The sequence below is a fragment of the Anabrus simplex genome, chromosome 4 (genome assembly GCF_040414725.1).
Source record: "Anabrus simplex isolate iqAnaSimp1 chromosome 4, ASM4041472v1, whole genome shotgun sequence".
Taxonomy (NCBI): domain Eukaryota; kingdom Metazoa; phylum Arthropoda; class Insecta; order Orthoptera; family Tettigoniidae; genus Anabrus; species Anabrus simplex.
In genome coordinates, this window is record NC_090268.1 from 65,909,768 (window position 1) to 65,937,211 (window position 27,444).

At 40.2% G+C, this 27,444-nt stretch overlaps 1 protein-coding gene across 1 annotated transcript in view; it reads left to right on the top strand.

Annotated features, from left to right (window-relative positions):
* Nucleotides 1-27,444, top strand: part of LOC136872163 (whirlin) — a 1,631,916-nt gene that overhangs the window by 1,594,802 nt on the left and 9,670 nt on the right. The window contains 2 exon segments of the mRNA XM_068227352.1: nt 6,558-6,704; nt 18,321-18,452. Coding sequence (XP_068083453.1) covers nt 6,558-6,704; nt 18,321-18,452 — 279 coding nt within the window.

The window sequence follows — 27,444 nt, forward strand, 5'->3', positions numbered from 1 at the left end:
TATCGACAAAGACAAATGGCAACGATTTTATGAATGCTTTGGTCACAATCCTTTTCCAAGATATAAAACAACGGCTCATTCTATCGTTTTACCAGACTCATAATCGACCAATATTATTAAAAACATATTACTTCCCATGTTTATGCGCTTGTAACAAATGTGAGTGCCATAAAAGAGAAAGTGTTGTCCAAAGGCGATAAGATAATAAAGAAGATAATGACTACCCTAAACAAAATGAGCAGAAACAAAATCAAAACTAAGTTCAGGATTCTTCGGCCGTTGCCCGCGAAATCGCCAGCTTCTAGAGTTTTGAGAAATGACTGCCTGGCTGATCAAGGGACGAAATAAATAGCCGCTAAAGAGATCCTATGGCTAAAAAGGAGAGTATGCAGACATCAAAATAAAGATAACTGAAATATCAGACATGAACAGAAAAATATAACAGGAAATGCAATAGATGGTTTAATTCCATCCCACTCTGTTTCTCGTGTTTTAATCACGTAATGAATGTTTTGAAAACATTCTTCATATTGATACAACTATGAAGTTAATTTATGTAAAGTATTATCTTGAGTTAAAAATCGAAAATAATAATTATAACAATAATAACCCTGGTTTAATGTATTGTAGATAAGATATTTAATTCTAAACTATCTTTCCATTTCAATTCACTTTCAGTTCTATTTTCTCTGATATTCTGTTTTCCCTGTCGATATAAATGCGTTTAATTAATAATACTTAATATTTTACCAATATATATATAGCATTGCATTCCCACGGAGCATAATGCTTTCTGAAAAATAGACCTGAAAGAGATTCGTGTAGTACAATCGAACTCCTTTTACAAATATTTTAAAACAATAGGTAAGAATAAATCAGATGTATTTATTGATTCTTCGAGTTGTTGAATTATTTATGAAACCGTATTGTGTATTGAGTAATCAGCCCGAACACTGGTCGGATTCTCAACATCTCCACTGCCAGCTGCCATAGATGGCCTACGAATCACTTAAAAGGCCTACAAAGGAAATGAGGTGTGAGGTAGCTTTCCGTTGCTTTCCCCACGGAGCCGGAAGTTGTTATTGCATATCAGTCTTCCAAGCCACCTGAAGTGTATGCACCAACAGACCCTCTGAGCGATATTTTCACATCGTCCATAACAGGAACTGGCTGCATAAGGAATGGCATTACCAGCATTGCTCATACCTCAGTCACTTCTATAATGTCAAAACCAAGGGTGAGACTGTGACAGGTCAATGAAAGTAACAAATTCGTGGTAAGTCTCGCCAGCAAAGGCATGCCAGATTTAAAAAAGAGCTTCGTAAAAAAAAATCGGCCTCTGTATAGGTTTTAACAGGGCATGCAGAAATTGCGGTTATTTTAACACTGATGTTATAAAGTTAACTCGGGCAATTTCAACCAAATAAATATCGTTCACTTTTATAAGATGACAATTTAAGTACTACTAAAAACTAAGCTTACTTTTAAAGAAATGATATTCACGTTTTGATAACCACAAAATTATTCTAAAATCTTCCTGAAAATTCCATATAAAAAGATACGACGATGAATAAACTAAGCTCTAACCGAGTAATTCTTGAGCACTGACATTCTTAGGACAAATACCACTGAAGTTGTTTGAAACTGAATTAATTTGCTTATATAAATGATACAGAAATAGCGTGGCCCCTGTGACTCTAGTAAAACTACTAGATACTCAGCAAGATATTAATTAAATCTAACGAACGATTTAAATGAGTAGATTTTGTATCCAAATAGCATAGATTGAAATATACTGGGTGGGCCCTATTTAGTTTGACTCTAGTCTGGCACTGTGTGGAGATATGAGAGGGGTAGCTTAAGTGGGAGATGGCAACATTGTGGGTGAAAAACCAATACTTTCGTCGTAAAAACTTGGCTCAGAAAGAAATGAATACATAATTAATGCAAATCAAGGTTCTTTATTCCTGCTAACCACTGGTTAGAAGAGTTTTAAAAAAATGGCACAATATACAAAAATATAACAAATAATGGTTTAATTAAGACTTTAACATCCGCAGTAATAATGCATATTATTAAGTATATTTTTAATGTAAATTGATGTTTTCCTTAAGCCATAGTACCGTAAAAATAGAACATTGGGTTGCCAAAATTCTGCCTAATCTACAACAAACAAAATTTAAGAAGGACTTCCACGAGTAATAAATGTATAAACAGAATATTCGACTAAATGATCCGGTTATTAATATAGTGCATATGAAAGTGGATGTAATACAAACTATGTTACGAATTTCGCAGCTTTTATATAGGCTATAAATTATTTAGTTCATAAAACCATATAGGCGGATTCAAGTAGTAAAAATCCGAATACTGCTAATGCACATGACCGGTAAGATATTAATAAAACAAGTACTATTTACATCCAATATTTAGAAAATATCATACATTTAAATATCACAGAGCGAACGAGAAAATGTCACTTGAAACGGCACACACTAACAATATCCTCACAATCTTGATATTTGGAAGAACACTTGCTTAAAATTTATTACTAAACTGAAATTAACTAGTAAATTAACTAGTTTGGTATTTTATTCCATTTTAGGATACAGTATACAGACAATTATTAATAGTTAATACACATGATATTGATTCTCTGTTAGAAACTGGAGTAGCTTACATTTTAAATTATAAATATATTCAAATGCATTATCTGCTTCAATTCAGGAGCAAAATTCCCATTGCTTACGCTTGAAAATACGATTTTTAAACTATTTAAAACCCTATTTAAATACAAATAATTTACTGTACAGTGTACATTTTAATTTTTCACTATATTTTCTCTCACACCTATGCCTGTTCTTTTCGATTTACGAATTGACACTGCCTATAATGCAATAATTTATCAGCGTGGCGATAATATGGATATAAACCGTTGTCAATGTGGTATTGCTTACACATGCTGGGAACATAGTGCTTGAAGTTTTTTGCATATTGATATTTTCTAGTTCGTAGAGTGCACCAAATAGACGTAGATGAATGTGGACAGTTTTATGTAACATTAAGTTAATCATTTTTCTTACGTATGTGTATATTTGATACTTTCGATATAATATCTATTTATGCTCATTTTATGTTTGTTCTCTTAGAAAACATCTAAAAACACGTTCTATTTGAAACAATTAAATGGTTAAATTTCTTATACTTTGAGTTACGAGTTCACTCTGAAGAAATTCTAAAGCAACATAATGAGAGACTTTCTTACGGACTGAAGATTTTACTTTCTCCTGTCCATGGATAAGTAAGAAAGGAAGGACACTGCATGCCTTTTTGCTAACTAGTTGTGTGTTAACTGTAGTGATCTTATGTAAGCATGGGCGGTGTGACGTCACTTCTATGTCTTTCTTTCATCACATTCACTCACTTACCTCACTAATCTTCTCCCCCTCTTTGCATGTTTCTGTGTCTATTTCTCTAGAATTTATAGAATATTATATTTAGATTATATAGAGTTTTATATATTTTAAACTTCTGCCTTGGAGAAACAGGGGTCTGCGTTTGGCGTGCTTTCAAGCAAAATACTGAGAGTTTTCAATAATTTAAAATCAGTCACAAACTGCACGTTTATAACGTGATCTGTTGTATTCCTACTAAATTATCGGGACTTCTTACACATTTTCCATTTAATGAGACATGTGTATCTTTGAAGAAAAAACAGTGATGAAGGACATTACTATCTATGCTAAATTCTCAGTTTCGTTAATTATTTTCTTTTAAATTTTATGACAAATCAAACTAATGTCCAGTCTTCGTGACAACTAGAGCAGAACTGTCTTTGTACGTTCTTTATAATAAACATATTTATGAAGCGAGACATAATTTCCTTTCGTGATAATAATTCATTATATAATACAGGTGCACTCCTTTCATATACGATGTCAAATAAAGAATTCCATACTGTACATTAACGGTATTCAAATTTCAATACGGTACAGTAAAATTGGTATATGAAAGTATCTCTTTTATAAAACTAGGAAACATGGAACTAAAATATCAGGCGACATTCTTAATATATTCACATTCCTTGTGATCGAAAAGTCACACTAATTTGTTGTTAATAACTTAAAGTAGACATAATTAATGGATAATAGTGTATTATATACCTTAACAAAACTAGCAGAATAAATATCAGCATTCTGAACAAATATTTATGCTGTGTCACTGGCTCAAAAGTAGGGACATCGTGAAACAGAAGTGTTAAATATATTATCTTTTTGATTTAGGAACACAAGTTGCGTCTCTTAATGAAACACGCATATAACTTATTCGCCACAAATAAATCACGTACGTAAACTGTCAGTATCGCTACTATTTTGCAAGTGTTAATTTGAGGAATATAGGCCTAAACATCGAATCGTTGAAAGATTATTAAAGCATACTCAAGAAAACAAAGTAAAGACTCTCTGGCTGATGTCCTAGATGATAAATATCTAAGACATTGATGAGGCCAGTATTAGAGTTACCATATTTATTTTGTTGCAATTAGCATATGCCACGCAGACCTTGTGATCTCACAGGCAACGCTTGCATTTTTACTAATTGTTTGATATATTTATTCTCATATCAAAACATATAAATATAATTCGTAAAATATGTGTACATTATATAGGATGAGGAAGAAGTGCACAAATAATTAGAGTGTTACAAGGGATTGTCAAACTCTTCTCATAATAGAAACAAAGGGTCGTAGACACTTTGTTACAGCGCCACACATCAGCAATTTTAAAGATGCGAATACAGTAACAATTTACAGAGGAGATGCGTAAGGAGCATTATTCAAATCGATGGTTTTCGAATTTATGCTCGTTTCTCTCACTTGACAGATGTCTGAGAGAAACTAGATTTACAATCCCTGATTAAGATACCACTCATGGTACTGGTAGAAGGTGGAACAGTTTGGTGGCGAATAACGAAAGGATGTTTCACTACCGGTATTATAGAGAATACTCATCAATAAATACCAGACAGCTTACACTTGAACCAGTGTATTGGCATCTCATTTTGAATACACTCCACAGACTTGCTGATGCATGTAGCACCATAACAAAGCGTCTACTAACCCTTACTCCTATCCAGAAAATACTTCCTGACACACCCCTTTATAGGTCGAATTACTTATATCTAGACTTTTCACACTCTAATAAGAAATACTGTAGCATCATCCCAAGTTAGTCAAAAATTGCAATACGAATTTATAGTTTAACGGATTTTAAAATATATTATCTTATCTTTGAAAGATAGTTCTTAAAATATTGTAGAGTATAATTATTCATTTGTGCAACTTAGTCGTTTACCCGTCTCTTCGTGTTTAATTTTTTAGTGTGTAGCTGATTACATCGTTGTTAATATATCCATGATTATTTATTTCACTCCTCATAACAATCATGTACATACACATATGTTATGATCTTGTAATGCTTTGAGAATGCTTCAGACGTGGAACAATAAGAGAATACCAAACGTCATTGATAGTTCACACAGTTCATTGTTGTTACTTAGAAACTACATGATTCGTTGTGAATAACCTGTCATACAACGAAGATTTTATTTTTATTTTATTTTTGTATACAGTAGTTAAATTACATCTCAGACAAAAGATATGTTCTCATTTACACATCCACCAGTGCTTACTTCGATATTGTATCACTTGTTGGTATATTTTAGAGTTCCACTTTCGAGGCATTTGTTTTTCAACTAGATTCTAAATAGTAGTCATATGTATATTTCTCTGGAAATCAATAACACCATCACTGAAAATATCTGAAAAATCTTTTAAAATTGAATACCGAATAATGTTTTTTGTATCAGGGAAATACGTTCATTATTAACACTTAGCAAACGATACGAATACATTTCAATTTTATGAGCGCACGGATCTCCTATCTTTTTGAATATTTTTTAAAAAACACTCAATATTACGTATAGTTTCTTGCAGGAAATAAATGGTATTTCCTCGCAAATCAAATTATCAACAAAATGTCAAAACCATATGAACAATGTGCGTGATGTGCATGATAAATATAATTATTCCAGCTAAATTCAATAATATCAGACACTAAACCACAAACAGACCATTTTAATACGAATGTGATATTGATGAGGTCCAATACTTTATAGGATGAAAATGGTGTGTGATATTTGAACGATCAGACTCGCGACTCTCACACAGCATTGTCACTAATTTAGTTTAACTCTCATCTGTTCTACACCAGCTCTTGTAGGCCATGCTCCATGGCTTTATTGATAATTTTATCTTTCTCTTTAAAACAATCACCATCACCACACGAATGGAATGGCCTTTCCTCCTCCGTTATGAGGCTATATCAGACTCTATTCTGTAGTTTCACCTTAAGAGGCAGATGATGGTGATATTGATGACCAATCTTTGTAATAAAACGATGTTATCCTTTGGTTTCTCTTAACTGGGAGGTTGCGAGTGGGGTAGATACGGTAGGCCTTCAGCCCTGTTTATCAAGCGCGCCAGCTGCCTGTTTCAGGAGTTGGCTCATAAATTGAGCCGCAGTTTCGACATGAAGGAGGATCAAGAACTGTTGGAGACGGATGCGTCCGCTATGAGACGACACCAGTCCATGCAGAGGTTATCACGGGGCGAACTGACGGACTCGCAGCTCGACGAGGAAATGGTAAGTGCAGTTTGATTAACGCATAAGAGATAAATCATGATGGGTCGATCTATCGGAGTGTATATTGAAGTTGTCTAATTCATACTGTGAAAGAAAATAATGGGGGAAAATTCCTTCTATCGAATATGAGATGATGGCATATCGCTACCGGCTACATTCCCTTCGCACGTTTCCAGTCAGGTTCCAGATCGGATGAACTCCTGATGAACAGTAATTCACTGGTGTAAATAGAACTTATCGCACCATCAGATTTCGGTCCAATACCTGATTGGAGCCGGAAAAGTCGACTGGGCAATCAGACTTTCTGATGCCACATGGAATTGTGGTGACGTGTTGACACTGTCCGGTCTTCCCTGAAATATTTTCAATATCCTCGTCGAGTTTAGGTCCGGTTCCTTGGCTTAGTGGTCAGCGTCAAGACCTTTGGCTCGGAGGATTCTGGGTTCGATTCCCGGCTGTGTAGGGGATTTAATTCTTTCGGATTAATTCCTTCGGTTCGGGGCAAAGCGTCTGTGTTTGTCCCAACAAATACACACACACACACACCCCAAAGTACCAACCACCACGAAAACACGCAATAGTGATGAAATCCCTTCACATGGGGTTACGGCGTCAGGACGGACATCCGGTCGTTAAACAGGTTGTTAGTCGTGGTGGTGGTGATTATTGTTTTAAGAGGAAGTACAACTGGTCAATCATCCTCTATTAACACAAATCAGAGGAAAAATGGAAGGGGTCCAACACTTCGAATTCGAAAAATGTTGATATCGGCCAAAGGACACCACGAAGGGCATGAAAATGAAGGACTCCCTTGGCCTCGTGAACCTAATACCGTCGGGTCGGAAAAGAACGAGAGTTTACCAATCGAGATCGGATAGGATAGATGAAAGTGAGGAGCCTGGCACAAATAAGTGTAAGTAGTGCCAGGACACAGCTAAGGGCCCTCATGGTCGCCAATCCACGCTCCCAAGTTGAGAGCCCCTGAGGTCCTTTTTAGTCGCCTCTTACGACAGGCAGGGAATACCGTGGATGTTATTCTACCACCCACGCACCAACAGACGGATGACTCAGCTAAGTGCCCCGTGGTCGCCAACCCACTCTCCCAAATTAAGATACCCTGAGGCCCCTTTTAGTCACCTCTTACGACAGGCAGATGATACCGCACCAAGTTCATGCCAAAAGTACACCAAAGTTTTTCTTTCAACCTTCTTCATTGTCAATACCACTGTTGAACCAAATTTACTTCCAAAATGCTCCAAAAATACACCAAGGATTTGGGTGCATTTGTGAAATCATGCTGGTGACATTTTAGTGCAAAATTTGTGCAGTTTTATTCGTATTTACCCTACAAATATAATGGTTCAAAATTGGCGTAATCTTGGTGTACAGTTGGTGGATTTTTGGTGTATCTTCCGAATATATTGTTATATATTTGTGCCACTTTGTTGCAAAATTAATGCATATTGTTTCGCAATTACCCAAAAAAACATAGTACAAAATTGGTATAAAATTGATAACAAAAACGCTAAAGTCATACTTCTCTGTTGCACACTGACACACGCTCTACCTTGATTTGTTTTTCAGTTTTTAAACTACAAAAGTTTGTATTCTTATTGGCATTTAAATTTATTTGAACTTTTTAATTAATTTTTAGCGGACCAGGGACCCGGGGCATTTGCCCCCTCTTTCCCTTCCCGCACCCTTGTTGCCAGCCCTTCACACGTCGTACAGGTCAAAAAACAATAACAACGCAATGAAGTGTGGTCGAACTTTTGGCATTTATAACTTCCTCACGAGAGCAGGAATATATGGGCGAACAGTCAAACGGTACATCGCGAATTGTTTCGTTCGGGCAGTGACTGGGCATCAAAATTCAAGACGAAAGCGCCCGTATTGAGCTGCTTATCACGACAGGCATATTCAACCTCCTCACGCCGCTAATGGCCCAGCGTGCAAGGTTTTGATCATATCGTCATCGGAAGCCTTAATTAAATCCCTTTGGAAAATAACCCCTTTGCAAGAGTTCAAGATTTATGCTTCTCAATTTTGACTGCCACATTTCCGAGCATCTCAGTCTCAAGTAGCCGTCGACTCTGTTCACCCGTGCATGGTCCGACTCCATGGCTAAATTTTTAGCATGCTGGCCTTTGCTCACAGAGGTCCCGGGTTCGATACCCGGCAGGGTGGGGAATTTTAATCATCATTGGTTAATTTCGCTGGCACGGGGGCTGGGTGTATGTGTCGCGTTCGTCATCATTTCATCCTCATCGCGACGCGCAGGTAGCCTACGGGCAGGTAGCCTGCACCTGGTGAGCCGAACATGTCCTCGGACACTTCCGTCCATGACTTGATTAGGAAGGATCCATCACGGAAGCTTGCACAATTCAACAACACCACGGACAATATTCTCGACCGCATTACTGATCATGAATGAAGTTGCGGTGGTGTGATTATTGTTTTAAGAGGAGGCACAATGCATGAATGGACACTCTTCCAAGAAACGCTGATCATAGACCCTGGTAACAACTAGGTATCGATGTAGCCGTTCGTGATATTCATCTCCTAAAGCCACTGAAGTGTATCTTTTCTGTTTCTTTCCAATATTAGACGCTGTTTAGAGGGTGCAACACTTCATGGAGAAATAAGAAGAGGGTTCCGTTTATCAGTCCCACGAGTAGCTAGGGAAGTAATTAGTGAACCTTCGGCAAAGCCCTGCAAACCGAGGTAAGGCTGCATAATCCGGAGGTCACCCGGTATCTGGAGTGGGCCGCTGGCGACTACTATCCCATTAGCCACGCATCACCACTCCACGACCCGAAACTTGTGATTGCGGAAGGATGAAACATTAACACACAATCACACAGAAAACAAAAAGATTACCCGGGGCAGAGAGGCTAGCTGGACAGCAAGAGAAATGGAATTTAAGGAGAAGAGAATAGAAAAGGAAGAAATAGAAATTAAGAAAAAGAGCACGGACCTCCCAGATAACACGAGGTACACCTTGTTAGACTGGCTCTACTCCGAGGTCAATCCAGCATGGGTAACCCTGAACTGGCACAGCCCTCGGAATTAACGAGCACACAAGTACCCACACCGACGTAAAGGCCGGAAAGAGCACCGCCATACAGCAGTTGTCTTCTAAATTGCTCTCAGCTTATTGGGAGTTCGGATAGCTAGTGGTGGTGGTGGTGAGGATAATGACTGTTTAAGTAGTAATTCTCTCTGAACAAATTAAGTAGAGGCAAAAATGCAAATAAAATAAATGTATTCATTCAACTGACGAATTTGAATTTTAAAAATAAAGAGGAACGATTTTACTAAGCCGACAAGGCCACAAACGCATCAAAAGAACGTAAGTTTAATAAGGGAACTGAATACTTGAAATTGATATGCCCTTGATTAATCCACTCATACATAAAGCGACTGACAAGATCAGCCGTATGTGCGTCATCGGCTAGTATGCGTTCGAGCGTCTCCTGCAGGCCGAGGTTTGTCTTAGGCCAGAGAGAGCGGCGCACTCTGTGAGGACACAAAACTACGGTCTCTCTCCGTGACGACCGGAAAGAGAACCGCCACACGGTAGTTGTCTTCTTAATCTTTCTCAGCTTGTTTGGAGTTCGGATAGCTAACCACACAGATTATCAATACGCGAAGATGGTTCGACGTAGCTGAGAACAAACGTCCCTAGCTGGCACATTCATAGCTCTAGAAAATAATGTACAAAGGGCACTAGGAAAGTTTTGCAATGTGAGTGAACGCTTTAGACTTTTTCAAAATAATTTCTACCACACTCAATACACTTCTCCATACGTTGAAAACAGTTACTGAACCAACTCTGCCACTTTTCTTCGGTTACATTTTCACACTCTTGATCCCATGCTGCCAGAAGCTCCTAATCAGATGAAAAACGCCGCCCTTTCCGCTTCATCTTCACTTCTGGGAAGAGTGTGAAGTCACATGGGGCAAGATCAGGACTGTATGGAGGGTGATAAAGCACAGTCAACTCTGATCTGGCAAGAAAATCCATTGTTACATTAGCACGATGTGCTGGAGCATTGTCGTGATGCAAGAGCCAAGTGTTGAGCCGTGACCTGGACGGAGCTGCTTGAGAGCCTGGGTGACCTGAGGCAGATAAGTCTCACTGTACCAATTCGCAGTAACTGTCCTGAGTGTTTCTAGCACAACCCGAGTCAGGATGCCGCGTCTAGTGAAGAATATTGCAATCATACTTTTCATCACTGACCTTGACTTTCCCACAGTCACAGGAGTACCCTCATCTTCAAACAGACACACCTTGTTCTGGGATTTTGTTGGGACATCGTAATAATAAATCCAAGTTTCGTCACCTGTAACGATGCTATTGACGTTACTCGAAGTCCCATTTTCAAACTATTTTAGCATTTCTCGGCACCATTTCACTCGATGTGCCCTTTGTTCCTCTGAAAGTGAATGGGGCACCTAAAGGGAACAAACCTTTCTAACATGGAGATGGTCGTGTAGAATTGAATGAATAGCTGGTGCAGGGATGTGGAGTGTCTCTTCTACCTGCCGATATGTCAACTGCCTCTCTTGCTGCAACATTTTCCTCACAGCTTCAGTGTTTTCCTCGGTCACTGATTCAGACGGTCGCCCAGAACGAGGATCATCTTCAGCCCCAAAATTTCCCCTCTGGAACTCTTTGTACCAGCGGAAAATTGTTGCCGATGTGGACAGTCTTTCCCCAGCACAGGAGTCATTTCCTCCAGGCACTGGTCAACAGTTAATCCACGAGAAAAAAAAAGGTAGCGGATAATTGCGCGGTATTCACCTTTAGACAACACTGACATCTTAACTTGCTTTCAATCCCACTGCTTGGTAACAGCTGGTGTGAAGGTCGCGCCTTGCTGTCTTCTAGACCGGTTTTCACCCCTCTTTTCATCCCTCGCCATAACAGGGGTGTCCAGCCAACCGTTTTTTCGTATTGCAAAACTTTCCTAGTGCCTTTTGTACAGCTTCTTTTGCAGCTTAATCCGCAAGTTCGTTTTCCACTATCGCAACGTGGCTTAGGATTCTGTTGTCAGCATCACATAATCTGGCTAGAAGGTAATGAATCTGCTGTACCGGTGATTGTTGTGGAAAACAGCTGTCAATACTGCAGAGAACTTGACGATTTTGTAGTCACAAGAAAGTGGTCTCTATCGTCACCCAGCGCAAATTGCAGAGCTACTAAGATGACGAAAATCTACGCAGTATACGAGCTACACACACTAGAAAGCAAGATCTTCTGGTTAATATTATCGGTGACGAAAGAGCATCCCAAATTTTCTCCGATCTTAGAAGACATGTCGCGCCGCCGGATCTGATGAACGAAGTCCTAGAAATACCACCTATGAACAGAGGCATCCGTGTTCACAGAGTAGATCTAGCCGTGTATCCGGTCACGGAACTAGTCACGGAGGTACCTCTTTAGGGATCCGCTCGGGACAACCACCGATACCCACATCTATGTCACGGCACAAAAGCTATCAGTTTGAATCCCAACCGGCCGTGAGGTATTCGGGCGGTTTTGGTACCCCTCGTGGCACTGGGTAATAAAGATGCGTTGATAGCTTGGATGTTGCGGCATTTCACAAATTTTTGGCACCGTGCGTGAGGAGTATCTTCTGCCGCCTTATTCGTAAAGGTGGATCTCCCGATTCGCCGATTGGGCTGGGTTGCCAGCCTAACTCCACTATGGTGAATACTATCTAAATGATTCAGCGTGGATCTTGATGCTGAATCATAAGGCGCACAACCATAGTCAATCCGGGAAACGATCGTAGCCGTGTAAAAATATAGCAGCATCGTAAGGTCAGGCCCACAAAGTGCCGCTGAGAAACTAAAGCATATCTAATGTCTTCATGCAGGCAACCTTCAGCTGACGGATGTGGGGCTGCCTTGTTAGTCTCTTACTAAAATAGAGGCCCAGGAACCTGCAGGTGTCTACCGCTGGTAAGATACTGTTCCACAAGTAGAGCTCTGATTCAGGCTATACAAGCCGGTGTCGACAGAAGTGTACCACTGAAAATCGAACGGAATGTTGTAGGGCCCATCTGTCGAATCGGTTAATAGATTTCTGCAGCTGTCTCTCAACAACTGCCATTTTTCCTCAGCTGAAACGTACAGCTAAACCGTCTACATACAGCGATGGAACGACTGCGGTTCCAGCAGCTGCAACTATGCCACTGATGCAGATTGCGAACAGCGTAACGCTCATAACAGATCCCCGCGGTACTCCATTTTCTTGAACGTAATACTGAGAATACGCATTCCCTACTCAAACTCGAAAGAGATGGAGGGACATGAAATTCTCAATAAACACTGGTAAATTGCCCCCAAAATGCTACTGTGCAGCGTGGAGATAAACCCGTATCACCAGCTAGGGTCATAAGCCTTTTCCAGGTCATATACACGGCGACTAGGTGTACCTTCCGGAGATAGGTCTCTTGAATGGCCCTTTCCAATCTAACCAGACAATCGGTAGCAGAACGATAAGACCAAAACACACAGTGATAGTTACTGAGGAGACCTCTCTCCTTCAAGGTCCACACCAGTCGTAGGTACAACATCCTTTCAAATAGCTTACAGAGACCGGTTGCAAGGTATATTGGCCAGTAACTATCCAGAACGTTTATCTTTACCTGGCTTAGGAATTGGTGTCACAACTTCCTCAGGCATTGAGATGGAAACTCTCCCTCAAGCCATATTCTGTTGTATGGGGAGAGGATACGCCTGAAACATTGGTCACTCAAATGTTTAAGCATTTGATTGTGGATTTTTTCTGTCCCAGGTGCCGTGTCCCTGCACAGCGGGAGTGCTATCCGCAATTCACACGCCGTGAAAGCCACGTTGTAGGAATACGAAGCAATGGAGGGGAAGGAGAGATGGTGTGCTCGTACCTTGATAGGCAGAAATGCAGGGTCGTATCTCCCAGAAATGGACGTATCTGCGAAATGTGACGCGATATGATATGCAATGACTGAAGGAATCGTAACTATATGTCCATAAATGGAGATTCCGGGGGAGGGTTTTGAACTCCGATAATACGGCGGAGTTTTATCCACACTTGTGATGGTGGTGGTGATTACTTGTTCTGATGATGCTTGTTATTAAAAAGGGCCTAACATCTAGGTTATCGAAAAATGAAGATATAGGCCACAAAGTGCGTGATAATGAAAGACTCCGTAGGCCTCGTGACTTAATACCGTCGGGGTATGAAATGAACAAGAGTTGACCAAGATAGGTCGGATAGGATAGATTAAATTGAGGAGCCTGACACAAGTAAGTGGGCGCAATGCCAGGACTCACCTAAGGGCCCCGTGGTCGCCGACCAGCTCACAAGTTAAGAGCCACTGGGGACCTTTTAGTCTACTCTTATGATAGGCAAGGGATATCATGGGTGTTATTCTACCATCCCCACCCACAGGGGGAAATATGGTCAGCCCAATGACACGGAGCTCACAAGTTGTCCCGCTCATCATTATAATATGTAACGAAGACTTCATGCGGGGGTAATGGAAAAAGATCTACCAGGGTTGGTATAGGATCAAGCTTTTCCCTGCACTTAGCAATTTACTGACTTGTTAAGTAAATATTTGCGTACCGTGACACTGACAATATACATGCATTACACCAACGTGTGCTGTAAACGACACCAACAGCAACAAGTATTAGAGAAGGAGGGTTCATTTATTCTCGCTGCTTGCAGGTAATAAAGACCTCCAGCGTTCGCGGCCAGGAAACAACTTAGCACGCGATGTCGACTTATATTGTGACAAGAATACATATCAGCTTGATTCTTTCTTTGGATTTACGAACACATTTGTCACTAATATTCACAAGCGTAATTTTTAGTTTCCTACGATACGAAATGCTGAATAGGAGGTAGCTGAACTACAATCAAACCGTCTATTTTACAAACTTAGTAATCTATTTGAGCTAATAGCGACTTAATAATGTATTTGTTAATGTATTTGTCAGCTCAATTCCATTTTGTTAAAACACGTTTAAACAGGTGGTGGTGGCGGCGTGTGGCTATCTCTAGCCGAGTGCAGCCCTCCGATGAGGGTGGACGGCATGTGCCATGTATAGGTAACTGCGTGTTATTGTGGTGGAGAATAGTGTTATGTGTGGTGCGTGAGTTGCAGGAATGTTGGGGACAGCACAAACACCCAGCCCCCGGGCTACTGGAATTAACCAATGAAGGTTAAAATCTCCGACCCGGCCGGGAATCGAACCCGTGGCCCTCAGAACCGAAGGTCAGTACGCTGACCATTCAGCCAACTACCCGAACATCATTGTCTTAAAATGAAGTACAACTACCAGGTGTATGCATAAAGTATTTTCCGGTTTCACGAAGAGATGGCGTCAGCGAACAGTACGCAGCGTAGAATTTGACACATACGTCAGTTTGTTCCACCGCCGTCTCGATCGAGGATCGAGACGGCGGTGGTTTGTTCGTCTCACACTAACCTACCAACACACGCAAGTTGAGTCCACCTAACACTAACGTCGGTGTTGTATCGTTCAGCAATCATGTCGACGTTTGTGCCTGAAAAAAGAACGTTTGCGGCACGCATTGCTTTTCTTATTTAACCAAAAGGAAAAGGCTGTAGAAAGTCATCGTTTGCTGGTGGAAACATACGGTGAACATGCTCTATCGATTAGAACATGTGAGACATGGTTTCGACAATTTAAACATGGTGATTTCAATGTGGAAGACAGTGCGCGCTCTGGTAGACCACAAAAGTGCGAAGACGATCAATTGCAGGCGAAACTGTTCATGCACAACGCTATCACCAACAAATGATTAATTTAAATCACACATTGATCGAAATACGACGGGAATGGGTCAGAAGACATGGCAAAGTGGTTTTGTTACAGGACAATGCGCCGTTTCACATAGCAAAACCAGTGAAAGACATCTTGAAATCGCTTGCTTGGGACATCCTTCCACACCTGCCGTACTCTCCCGACATGGCGCCATCTATCACCTCTTCGCATCAGGCTCGCTCTCGTAGGGCAGCACTTCAGCAATTTCGAGTAAGTTGGAAAATGGCTCGACGAATGGTTTGCCGCAAAAGACAAGCAGTTTTCTGGTATGGTATTCATAACTTACCTGAAAGATGGGCGAAGTGTGTAGAAACCAATTGCCAATATTTTGAATAAACAAAAAAAGGAATTTCCCTTGAAAATTACGTGTTCTCTTTACCACTGAAGCCATCAAATACGTATGGATGCACCTGGTAGGCACCCATTGATCAGAAGGGGAAGTGATCCGACACTTCGAAGAATGAAGGTATCAACAAAAGAAAAGCAAGGGCCATGAAGGATGTGAAAATGACTCCCTAGGCCTTGCAAGCCTGATACCATCGGGGCCAGAAAAAGAACAGTTGGCCAAGGGAATTCAAATAGAAAAGATGAAACCGAGGAGACTGGCACAAGCAAGTGGAAACAATCCCAGGCTCAGCTAGGAGACCCATGGTCGCCAACCCACGCTCCCTAAAGGAAAGCCCCTGGATTTCCTTTCAGTCGTCTTTTTTGACTCGCAGGGGATACCGTGGATATATTTTACCACCCCCACCCATAGGGAGTTCAAAGAGTTGAGTCCCTCGTTCGAGTCCTAAAGTTGGCCGTATGTACACTTCTTCCTTTTTAAAACTATGATAGATGAGTCTACAACAGAACAAATCTAGTAAACAGGCCAAATTTTATCAAAATAAAACTGAAAATGTAATCCTATTTTTCCACACAACTAGCATGTACATTATTGTTCCTGGAAGGATCAGAGCCGACCGACGTCGTTCGTTCTCATCACTGCGGCCACGGTTGGAATCGCAGCAAATATTCTGTATGTGAGATTTTTGAAAGCCCCGTGTCGTAGAGATGTCACCGACATACCTCTCCAAACGCTTAATATCGGAAACTCCTCTACGAGCAAGGCTCCGGTTAAGAGAGTCATCTGAAGCTTTGATCAAATCCCTTTGAAACATAATGCCTTTACAGGAGTTTACAAACTTCTGCTTTCTCTCTTAACGGGCACTGGCCCGAAAATCGTGGCTTCCAAGAGCTTCCTACTCTACTTGAGCGTAGTGGTCTTGATGTGTACGCAACCATCCCGCAATTTCCTCATCTCATCAACTTCAACGAGACTTTTCACAGCGTTACTAACGGAAGATGATCTTTCCAGGGAGTGTATCACAGAATACACAACAGAGCTTTCAATGAATTTGGCTGTAACACCAAGCATTTATGGTTTCGTCAGGTTCAAGAAATTTGACCAGAGTGCAAGCACTCACTTATCTGCATCCCAGAAGATAGCCATAACTTTCCCGGCAGACAGTACTGCCTTTGCTTTCTTTTATTGGTGGTGAATTCTGATGGTGCCATTCCTTGTTCTGCCATTTTGTTTCCTATTTATAATGATGGAACCTATCACATTACTCAATTTAAAAAATCATTTTCTTCATTTCTATATCCCTAAACGGGGTCTCAAGCGATGGTTTTGTTCTGAACTTCGTAGTCTTCTGTCAATGTTGGACCCAGCGGCAGCAAACATTTTGATAGCTAGTCATTTTTTGCACTGTGTCCTACTGCAAGTTTTTTGTAACTGTATTCACAGTGACACGTCTATCTTCTTTAATGATGTTGTGAACTCTTTCCAGGTTATGTTCAGATAAGATAGTTAGAGGGTGACCTTCATGGGGCTGATGTGAATTCTCGTATTTCCGTCTTAGAAATGTTTTATCCATCTCCTAACACTACTAGCATCCATACACATACTGCAAACATCTCTATATGCATGATTCCTCAGTAGTGAACCACCATCAATTAGAACTGTTTCAAACATCTACCAATATTCAAGGGTTATGTAATTATATCTGCTAGTATCAGTCTTTTCCCGCAGAGGAAATTTCTCCAGTATTTAAGCTGACTAAATGAGCTGAAACCACTTGGAAAGTACACAATGAGACAAAACATTTGTTGCCATTACAGGTAATAGACCTTCAGCCCTTTACATCAGGAAGCCACCACTTTAACCATTAGATCAATGTGATTCACAACTAATGATAAAATATTGTAACCTATAAATATGAGAAACTTCTCCCCCTTCTTCTCTAAGTATTCTCTTAAAGTGAACACCATTAAATATTTTACCTCACCAGAATGTACTGCTGTATGATCAATATTGAGTTTCACTAGAAATGATACTGGCAACAGTTGTGTTACTATAATATATGTGAAACATGATGATGATGATGATGATGATGATGATGATGATGATGATCATGATCATGATGATGATGATGATGATGATGATGATGATGATGATGATAACAGTATTATTTAATAGGATGAAACATCTAGGTCATTGGCTCACATATTTGAAACACTTTTGGCTCTCTTTACTTTCATATGCACAGCTCAAGGCAGTGAAGTAAAGTAGGCCTGAAGGACTGAGCACAAATTAGTTACAAAATATTTTGTAAAGTACATAGTATCTTGTAATCAGTCAATCAATGCTATTTGGATTTCTACTAAACTAGATCCATTTGTATAGATTTTAGTTTTCTTAGATATCTTTTCCTTGGTTTACAGGGAGCGTTAGTAGTGCCAGATCAACAGGGCAACCTCAGGATCACAGTAAAGAAGACGAAACCTATCCTGGGGATTGCTATTGAGGGCGGAGCCAATACCAAACATCCACTGCCTCGCATCATAAACATTCATGTAAATACCTTGAGATATAACTATCTTGTAAGTATAGAGTAGAACTTACTAGATATTATAGGTTCAGTATTTTTAAAATGTTTTTTCCTCTTTTCAATTTGTTAATGTTGTCATTCATTTATTTATGGCTTTGTGTAGATAGGAAATAGGGTGTTACAGGAAAGTAAATTTCAAAGTTAATGAAGATAACAATTCCCTCATTGCATTTAAAGTGAAATTTCTTTAAACCAACCAGATGATAAATAGCCAATCTCCGGTAAGACCCCAATTAGAGCATGGCTCCAGTGTACGGGGCCCTCACTACGATTACTTGATTAGAGAACTGGAAAAAATTCAAAGAAAAGCAGCTCAATCTGTTCTGGGTGATTTCCAACAAAAGTTGCAAAGTTTGGGCTGGGAAGACTTGGTTTGACTAAGTGGTATATTCCAAGCTGTCAGTAGAGAGATGGCTGGAACGACATTAGTAGACAATTAAGTTTAAGTGGTGCTTTTGAAAGTAGGAAAGATCACAATATGTAGATGAAGCTGGAATTCAAGAGAACAAATTGGGGCAAATATTCATTTATAAGAAGAGATCAGTTATTTAAGAAAAGACTAGGTAAACAACAGATACGGAATGTGCCACGTGAGTGGCTGACCTAAATGCAGATCAATGGTGATTGATTGATTGATTGATTGATTGATTGATTGATTGATTGATTGATTGATTGATTGATTGATTGATTGATTGATTGATTGATTGATTGATTGATTGATTGATTGATTGATTGATTGATTGATTGATTGATTGATTGATTGATTGATTGATTGATTGATTGATTGATTGATTGATTGATTGATTGATTGATTGATTGATTGATTGATTGATTGATTGATTGATTGATTGATTGATTGATTGATTGATTGATTGATTGATTGATTGATTGATTGATTGATTGATTGATTGATTGATTGATTGATTGATTGATTGATTGATTGATTGATTGATTGATTGATTGATTGATTGATTGATTGATTGATTGATTGATTGATTGATTGATTGATTGATTGATTGATTGATTGAAAATCAGTCTTTTAGGAGGATGGTCTTCTTAAAGTGAACATCACACTATCAACCACCACCACCACCACCACCAATGTCACTACTATTTTATACACCACAATATTCCACATACGGTACTGTTCACAAAACAATATTGCATTGGAAAGGAAATCCGTCAACCATCCAGTACTTGCAACTATCTTCAGATTTGAAACTGCCTGCACAATATTGCCAATATTGGACAATACTATTGGTATTAATATTTGTTTCCAATATTATCAGAATTATATAAGAATGGCATTTGTAAGTTGTGTGGAGAAAACATGTGGCAGAACATTAGGAAAGGTAAGGGAAAAGGAGGTATTGTTGTGGAGTGATAAAGTGAAAGAAAAGAAGAGGATTTAAAAAGAATGGAAAACACAAAAGAGTGAAGAGAGCAGAGTAAGATGGGTATACAGAAGCCAAAAAGAGCTAGCAAGAAAGTAACTGTTGAAGGAAAGAAGAAGAGGTGGGAAGCATTTACAGAGAAAAAAGGATTATTTACCTCATGGCAATAAATGACTGCAGTATAAGAGATTTTCAAAAAACAGGATGAATGAAAATATGAACCCCGGGTTTGCGAAGAAAAAACACTGATAAATTCAGAAGAGAACAAGAGCAGATGGAAAGAATATTTCCACAAACTGCTGAATATGAGAAGTTACCCAGACAGCAGGAGCAGAGGAAGAAGTAATGAATTAGACATTACAGTGGCAGACATGGACTAGGCAGTTAAAAATGAATTTTTTTAATGAAGAACGCTGCAGGGATAGGTGAAGTTGTTGTAGAAATAGGCAATTTGTGGGTGTTTTTCTGAAACATTATTCCACTTGCAGGTAATGCTAGGCATGGGCTCCATTGAACCACTTGAAAAATGCGTTGTTCACTTCTTCGTATGACTACCATCATCTTTTTGTAATGTTTTTATTTGAATTTTCTTCCCAATCTTTAAAGTAAAACAATTTTGCAAATTCAGTTTTGGGTGTGACTTTTTCCCAACTTCTAATTTGCTATACCACATTGAATTCTTCCTTAATCGTTCTTCTTCATTACAGAAATCCATTCTTTCAGTGTTATTTTTGTTTACCTAACTTCCCAAACAGTTTAGGTTTAATCAACCATCACTGATCTGCATCAAGGGAATTGATCTGCCATTTAGGTTGTTGACTAGGAAAAAATATAACAATATTCATTATCATATTTTAAACTCTGAAACTATAGTTAAAATGTGTAAGATGAGAACATTGGAAGCAATATGATAACAGGAATGGGACAATAACATTCCAAGATTATTGAACATAAGGGTGACCAGGGATATATAATACTGCACCTTAAATAGCTTTTCAGAGTTTTCTGGTTGTCTGTTGCTGATTTATGAGCAAAATTCATGGTTGTTGGTCAGTGAAAGGTGTGGTTATCCTAAAGAAGGTGAAAATACATTGATCATAAGAGAATATCACTCTATGCCAGATAAAAGTAGTTGGCAGTAGTGGTGGTTGCTTTAAAGGGGTGGTCATCTGCCGAAGATTCACTGTATGTATATATAAAACCAAACCAAACCCCATGGCACTACAGCCCTTGAAGGGCCTTGGCCTGCCAAGCGACTGCTGCTCAGCCCAAAGGCCTGCAGATTGCGAGGTGTCGTGTGGTCAGCACGACGAATCCTCTCGGCTGTTATTATTGGCTTTCAAGACCGTATGTATATATATATATATATATTTTTTTTTTTTTTAAATTATGCACTATATGGATTTATGAGCAGATCAGTTTCTTTATTTAATCTACATATCGTAGAATGCATCATGCTCTCCTTTCATTACTCATAGTCTAGCACATACAATAGTTCCCCCCAAACGTTTTACATATTCGACACTCCTGATATTCAGATTAGGATAATACAGAACAATTTTGATAACCTGTTTTTCAGGCTCTTCAGATTACTCCACAGTGGAAAATGACAGGGAAATATTAAATTCTTATTAAAGTTAACACTTTATTACAGATTTATGGTTTCATCAAAGTCCGACTCGTTGGCTGAATGGTCAGCGTACTGGCCTTCGGTTCAGAGGGTCTTGGGTTCGATTCCCGGCCGAGTCGGGGATTTTAACCTTCATTGGTAAATTCCAGTGGCCTGGGGGCTGGGTGTTTGTGCTGTCCCCAACATCCCTGCAACTCACACACCACACATAACACTATCCTCCACCACAATAACACGCAGTTACCTACAAATGGCAGATGCCGCCCACCCTCATCGGAGGGTCTGCCTTACAAGGGCTACACTCAGCTAGAAATAGCCACACGAAATTATTATTATTATTTCATCAAAAACTTTTTTTTTATAAGTTGCTTTACGTCACGCCAACACAGATAGATCTTACAGTGATGGTGGGACAGGAAAGGGCTGGGAGTGGAAAGAAAGCATCCATGGACTTAATTAAGGTACAGCCCCAGAATTTGGCTGGTGTGAAAATGGGAAACCACAGAAAACCATTTTCAGGGCTGCCGACAGTGGGGTTCGAACCCACTCTCTCTCAAATACTGGATATTGGCCGCACTTAAGCGACTGCAGCTATCACGCTTGGTCATCAAAAAACAAACACCATAAAATGTTTGAATACAGTTTTGTAATAGACTTGGGAAAATATAGTCCAACGAGGCAATTAAGGACCACACGATAATCAGATTAGGCCTTGTGATTGGTACTGTATAATATCCTCAAGACTTTGCAGTCTGTTTTAACTATTGATGTTACTGTTATCGTGGCTGTGAAAGTTAGCTTGCATGAATAGGAAGTGCAAAAAGTAAAGGTTATCTACTTTCTTTTCAAGTCAGGAAACTTCTTTTTCATGACAAGGTCATAAAACAGTAATCGTCTCTTTATTCTGGAATCAGAATAAGTTCAATAAATTCATCTTATTCACTAGCTGTAAAAGATATTTCCTCCTGTCTTAGCCATGGAGGAAGGGTGTGACATGATCGATAAAATGCAGAAAATAGATTTGTTGAACATAGGGGTGGGTAGATATCTGAAGCGAGCATATAAGTTGCTGGACCATTCAGGCAGCGAGGAAGAGAAGAGACAGAAAATTGTGAAATAGTGGACTGAATGAAGAACCGGGCTGTGAAGATGTTAATGGTGGTGATGTTGGAGAATGGATGGGGCAGGATGAAAACTGAACTTTTAGACAGTGAAATAGTTGCACTAGTGAAAGAGAATGAAGAAAAAAATGAAGATGAATCATAAGATGAAGAGACAGAAGATAACAGATAAGTTAAAAACATGACTCACAGTGAATGACTACAGGCTGCTGAAGGGATGCTCCGTTACATGGAGGAGCAAGGTGGATCTGCTATAGATATTTTGTTTCTCCGTTACCCACATATTGAAGCTGCACAATGACGAAATGAGTGCAAGAGACAATCAAGCATTAAAACATTTTTTTTTCTACAAAGAATTTGTCATTTCTTCAGTTATGCATATACAGTAAGTTTCTTTTTAACTTTTAACAATTATTTTATTCATTTATTGTGCAAGAACTTTCATTAGAGTAATATGCTGTAAAATATTATGAGTTGTGAATAACCCACCCCTTATTCTTAAAATCAACACCCTCTCAGTCCACACTGGGTCAATTTTGTGGGGACTCTACTGCATTAACAATATCCGTAATTTATTTATACACTGACTGACAGAGCAAATGCAACACCAAGAAGGAGTGGTCAGAACTTTATGCCAATTGCAGGGTAGACTGACGTCACTGAGGTATGCTCATGATGTGAAATGCGCTGCTGTGCTGCGCACGCAGCGAACGATAAATGGGACACAGCGTTGGCGAATGGCCCACTTCGTACCGTGATTTCTCAGCCGACAGTCATTGTAGAACGTGTTGTCGTGTGCCACAGGACACGTGTATAGCTAAGAATGCCATGCCGCCGTCAACGGAGGCATTTCCAGCAGACAGACGACTTTACGAGGGGTATGGTGATCGGGCTGAGAAGGGCAGGTTGGTCACTTCGTCAAATCGCAGCCGATACCCATAGGGATGTGTCCACGGTGCAGCGCCTGTGGCGAAGATGGTTGGCACAGGGACATGTGGCACGTGCAAGGGCTCCAGGCGCAGCCCGAGTGACGTCAGCACGCGAGGATCGGCGCATTCGCCGCCAAGCAGTGACAGCCCCGCACGCCACGTCAACCGCCATACTACAGCATGTGCAAGACACCCTGGCTGTTCCAATATTGACCAGAACAATTTCCCGTCGATTGGTTGAAGGAGGCCTGCACTCCCGGCGTCCGCTCAGAAGACTACCATTGACTCCACAGCATAGACGTGCACGCCTGGCATGGTGCCGGGCTAGAGCGACTTGGATGAGGGAATGGCGGAACGTCGTGTTCTCCGATGAGTCACGCTTCTGTTCTGTCAGTGATAGTCACCGCAGACGAGTGTGGCGTCGGCGTGGAGAAAGGTCAAATCCGGCAGTAACTGTGGAGCGCCCTACCGCTAGACAACGCGACATCATGGTTTGGGGTGCTATTGCGTATGATTCCACGTCACCTCTAGTGCATATTCAAGGCACGTTAAATGCCCACCGCTACGTGCAGCATGTGCTGCGGCCAGTGGCACTCCCGTACCTTCAGGGGCTGCCCTATGCTCTGTTTCAGCAGGATAATGCCCGCCCACACACTGCTCGCATCTCCCAACAGGCTCTACGAGGTGCACAGATGCTTCCGTGGCCAGCGTACTCTCCGGATCTCTCACCAATCGAACACGTGTGGGATGTCATTGGACGCCGTTTGCAAACTCTGCCCCAGCCTCGTACGGACGACCAACTGTGGCAAATGGTTGACAGAGAATGGAGAACCATCCCTCAGGACACCATCCGCACTCTTATGGACTCTGTACCTGGACGTGTTTCTGCGTGCATCGCCGCTCGCGGTGGTCCTACATCCTACTGAGTCGATGCCGTGCGCATTGTGTAACCGGCATATCGGTTTGAAATAAACATCAACTATTCGTCCGTGCCGTCTCTGTTTTTTCCCCAACTTTCATCCCTTTCGAACCACTCCTTCTTGGTGTTGCATTTGCTCTGTCAGTCAGTGTATTTTAAACCAAGCATGATTTTTGGGTTCATTAAAAGTGCAAAATGAGATCATTATAGCAAAATAGGGTGTAAACAATGCTTTTCACAAAGTATGTAACAATATTAACATTGTAAAGGCAAATACAAGCCTAACTCAAACATTCATAGGTTCTTTTTACAGAAACATGTAATCAAATAGAGGGTAATGAATTTGTTTGCTAATGGTACCATATACTGATTCACAAACTACCAAGCTTTGGGTGTTGTCTATGCTCATAGTTAATGGCACGTTGTACAGATTGCAGCACATGAGAACCAGTCTCGCTATCTTCTTGAGATTCTCGAGATGTGTGACATCAGTCTCAAGTGTCTCGTGTGAAACTCCCTACCCCACAGCATCTATGATTTAACATTGAACAAATCCATTTTATCGCCATCTTCCAACAAAAGAGAAAAAATTTTGATATCATCTGCCTGGTATTTCAGGTAATCACAAGGATCCAGAATACCATTGTATGAATTACATACTGAGCAAGTGGCTGTGTGGTTCAGGTCACATAGCTGTCAGCTTCCATTTGGAAGAGAGTGAGTTCAAACTTTACTGCCAGCAGCTCTGAAAATGGTTTTCCGTGGTTTCCCATTTTCACACCAGGCAAATGTTGGATCTGCACCTTAATTAAGGCCACGGCCACTTCCTTCCCACCGAGCTCGATAGCTGCAATCGCTTAAGTGCGGCCAGTATCCAGTATTCGGGAAATAGTAGGTTCGAACCCCACTGTCGGCAGCTCTAAAAATGGTTTTCCATGGTTTCCCATTTTCACACCAGGCAAATGCTGGAGCTGTACCTTAATTAAGGCCACGGCCGCTTCCTTCCCACTCCTAGCCCTTTCCTGTCCCATCGTTGCCGTAAGACCTATCTGTGTCGGTACGACGTAAAACAACTAGCAAAAAAAAAAAAAAAAACTTCCTTCCCACTCCTAGCCTTTTCCTATGCCATCATTGCTATAAACCTATCTATGTCAGTGCAACATAAAGCAAATTGTAAAAAATGGTATATATAAGGTTGAATAATCTATCTTATATGGGTCCGCCTAATCAATACTTATTTGTGACACATTTGTGCCCCCATCACGTAGTGTTTCAGTAAGGCATTAATAATTTAGTGAATTGATTTCTGATTGTAGGCTGGTGGGAAGCCTGGCTGACTAATAACGGGAAATGTAAATAATATGGATTTTCCTTAGACATTAGTACACCAGTAGAAGAGCATTTCAATGGGTTGACACAAGAATGAAACAAGGGACTGTGCAATAGAGAAGTGATAGACTATTTAACAATTTTAAAATAGTGAATAATTAAGGAGCCGGCCCCGTGGTGTAGGGGTAGCGTGCCTGTCTCTTACCCGGAGGCCCCGGGTTCGATTCCCGGCCAGGTCAGGGATTTTTACCTGGACCTGAGGGCTGGTTCGAGGTCCACTCAGCCTACGTGATTAGAATTGAGGAGCTATCTGACGGTGAGATAGCGGCCCCGGTCTAGAAAGCCAAGAATAACGGCCGAGAGGATTCGTCATGGTGACCACACGACACCTTGTAATCTGCAGGCCTTCGGGCTGAGCAGCGGTCGCTTGGTAGGCCAAGGCCCTTCAAGGGCTGTAGTGCCATGGGGTTTGGTTTGGTTTGGTTTGGTTTGGTTTGGTTTGGTTTGGAATAAGTAAGGTTCCAGCAGAAAACTTTTATCTCATATCATGACAATAGTGTCTAATAACAAGCACATGTAATATAATAATGATAGTTTAACAGTGTACCAGTAACCAATATTTTAAAGGTCAGGTATTTCAGTTATATTAGGAAACATGTAATAGCAATAGAATGAAAGGTTTTAATATACTAAGAGCATTTTGTAAGTAGGCTGATGAAGGGATTAGAATAGAATCCTGAAACATGTACTGAACTAAATAAAATGTAGATAATAATTTGTTGTCACAAATAAGTATTGACTAGGCAGACCCATGTAACATAGATTATTGTATTTTGTCCATATGGAACAATCGGCCTATAAAAATGGTCAAAATTATAAATTCTTCAAATCTTGAATTTCCAAAGCTGAATGAGAGTTGGAAGTAGAGATAGTGATGTATATTTAAAGAGTCCTTTATTACATCTGAGATTAAGCAGCCGAGCACGGTGACAGGGAGACCAAGTTCAGTTAGTATCTAGTAGGTGAACTTAGGTATGCCTCTTCTGGCCCCAAAAGGCAAGCCATGAACTTTCCATTTGTTTAGTAGGATTTTTTAAATTATTTTTTAATTTATTGGTTATAGTATAACATGACCAACGTATGGTAGGCTTCAGCCAAAATTTCTGGATTTGTGATTTTTCCTTATGTGTGTCCTGCTAATGTGTTCTTACCTGATAGGCTGTTACGGAAGAGGAATATAGTATAAGATAGTTTGGCAATAATTTTACTGAATTCAGTACCTAACTTTCATACAAAATTTGAACTTACTTTATGAAGTCCTTTCGTATTTTCTGATAACATGACATTTTTTATTAGTACCTGTTTTTTAAAGAAAAGATAAAAAGCATTGTAAAACATGTTTAAATTTACAAGCATTATACAATAAATCCCACTGTTATCAAAGCAAGTATATTCATTTCTTTGCTTTGTTGTCATTCACTAATTTAATTAATTTTGTTACCAATGCTCAGATTGTCCGACTCGTTGGCTGAATGGTCAGCATACTGGCCTTCAGTTCAGAGGATCCTGGGTTCGATTCCTGGCCGGGTCAGGGATTTTAACCTTCATTGGTTAATTCCAATGGCCCAGTGGCTG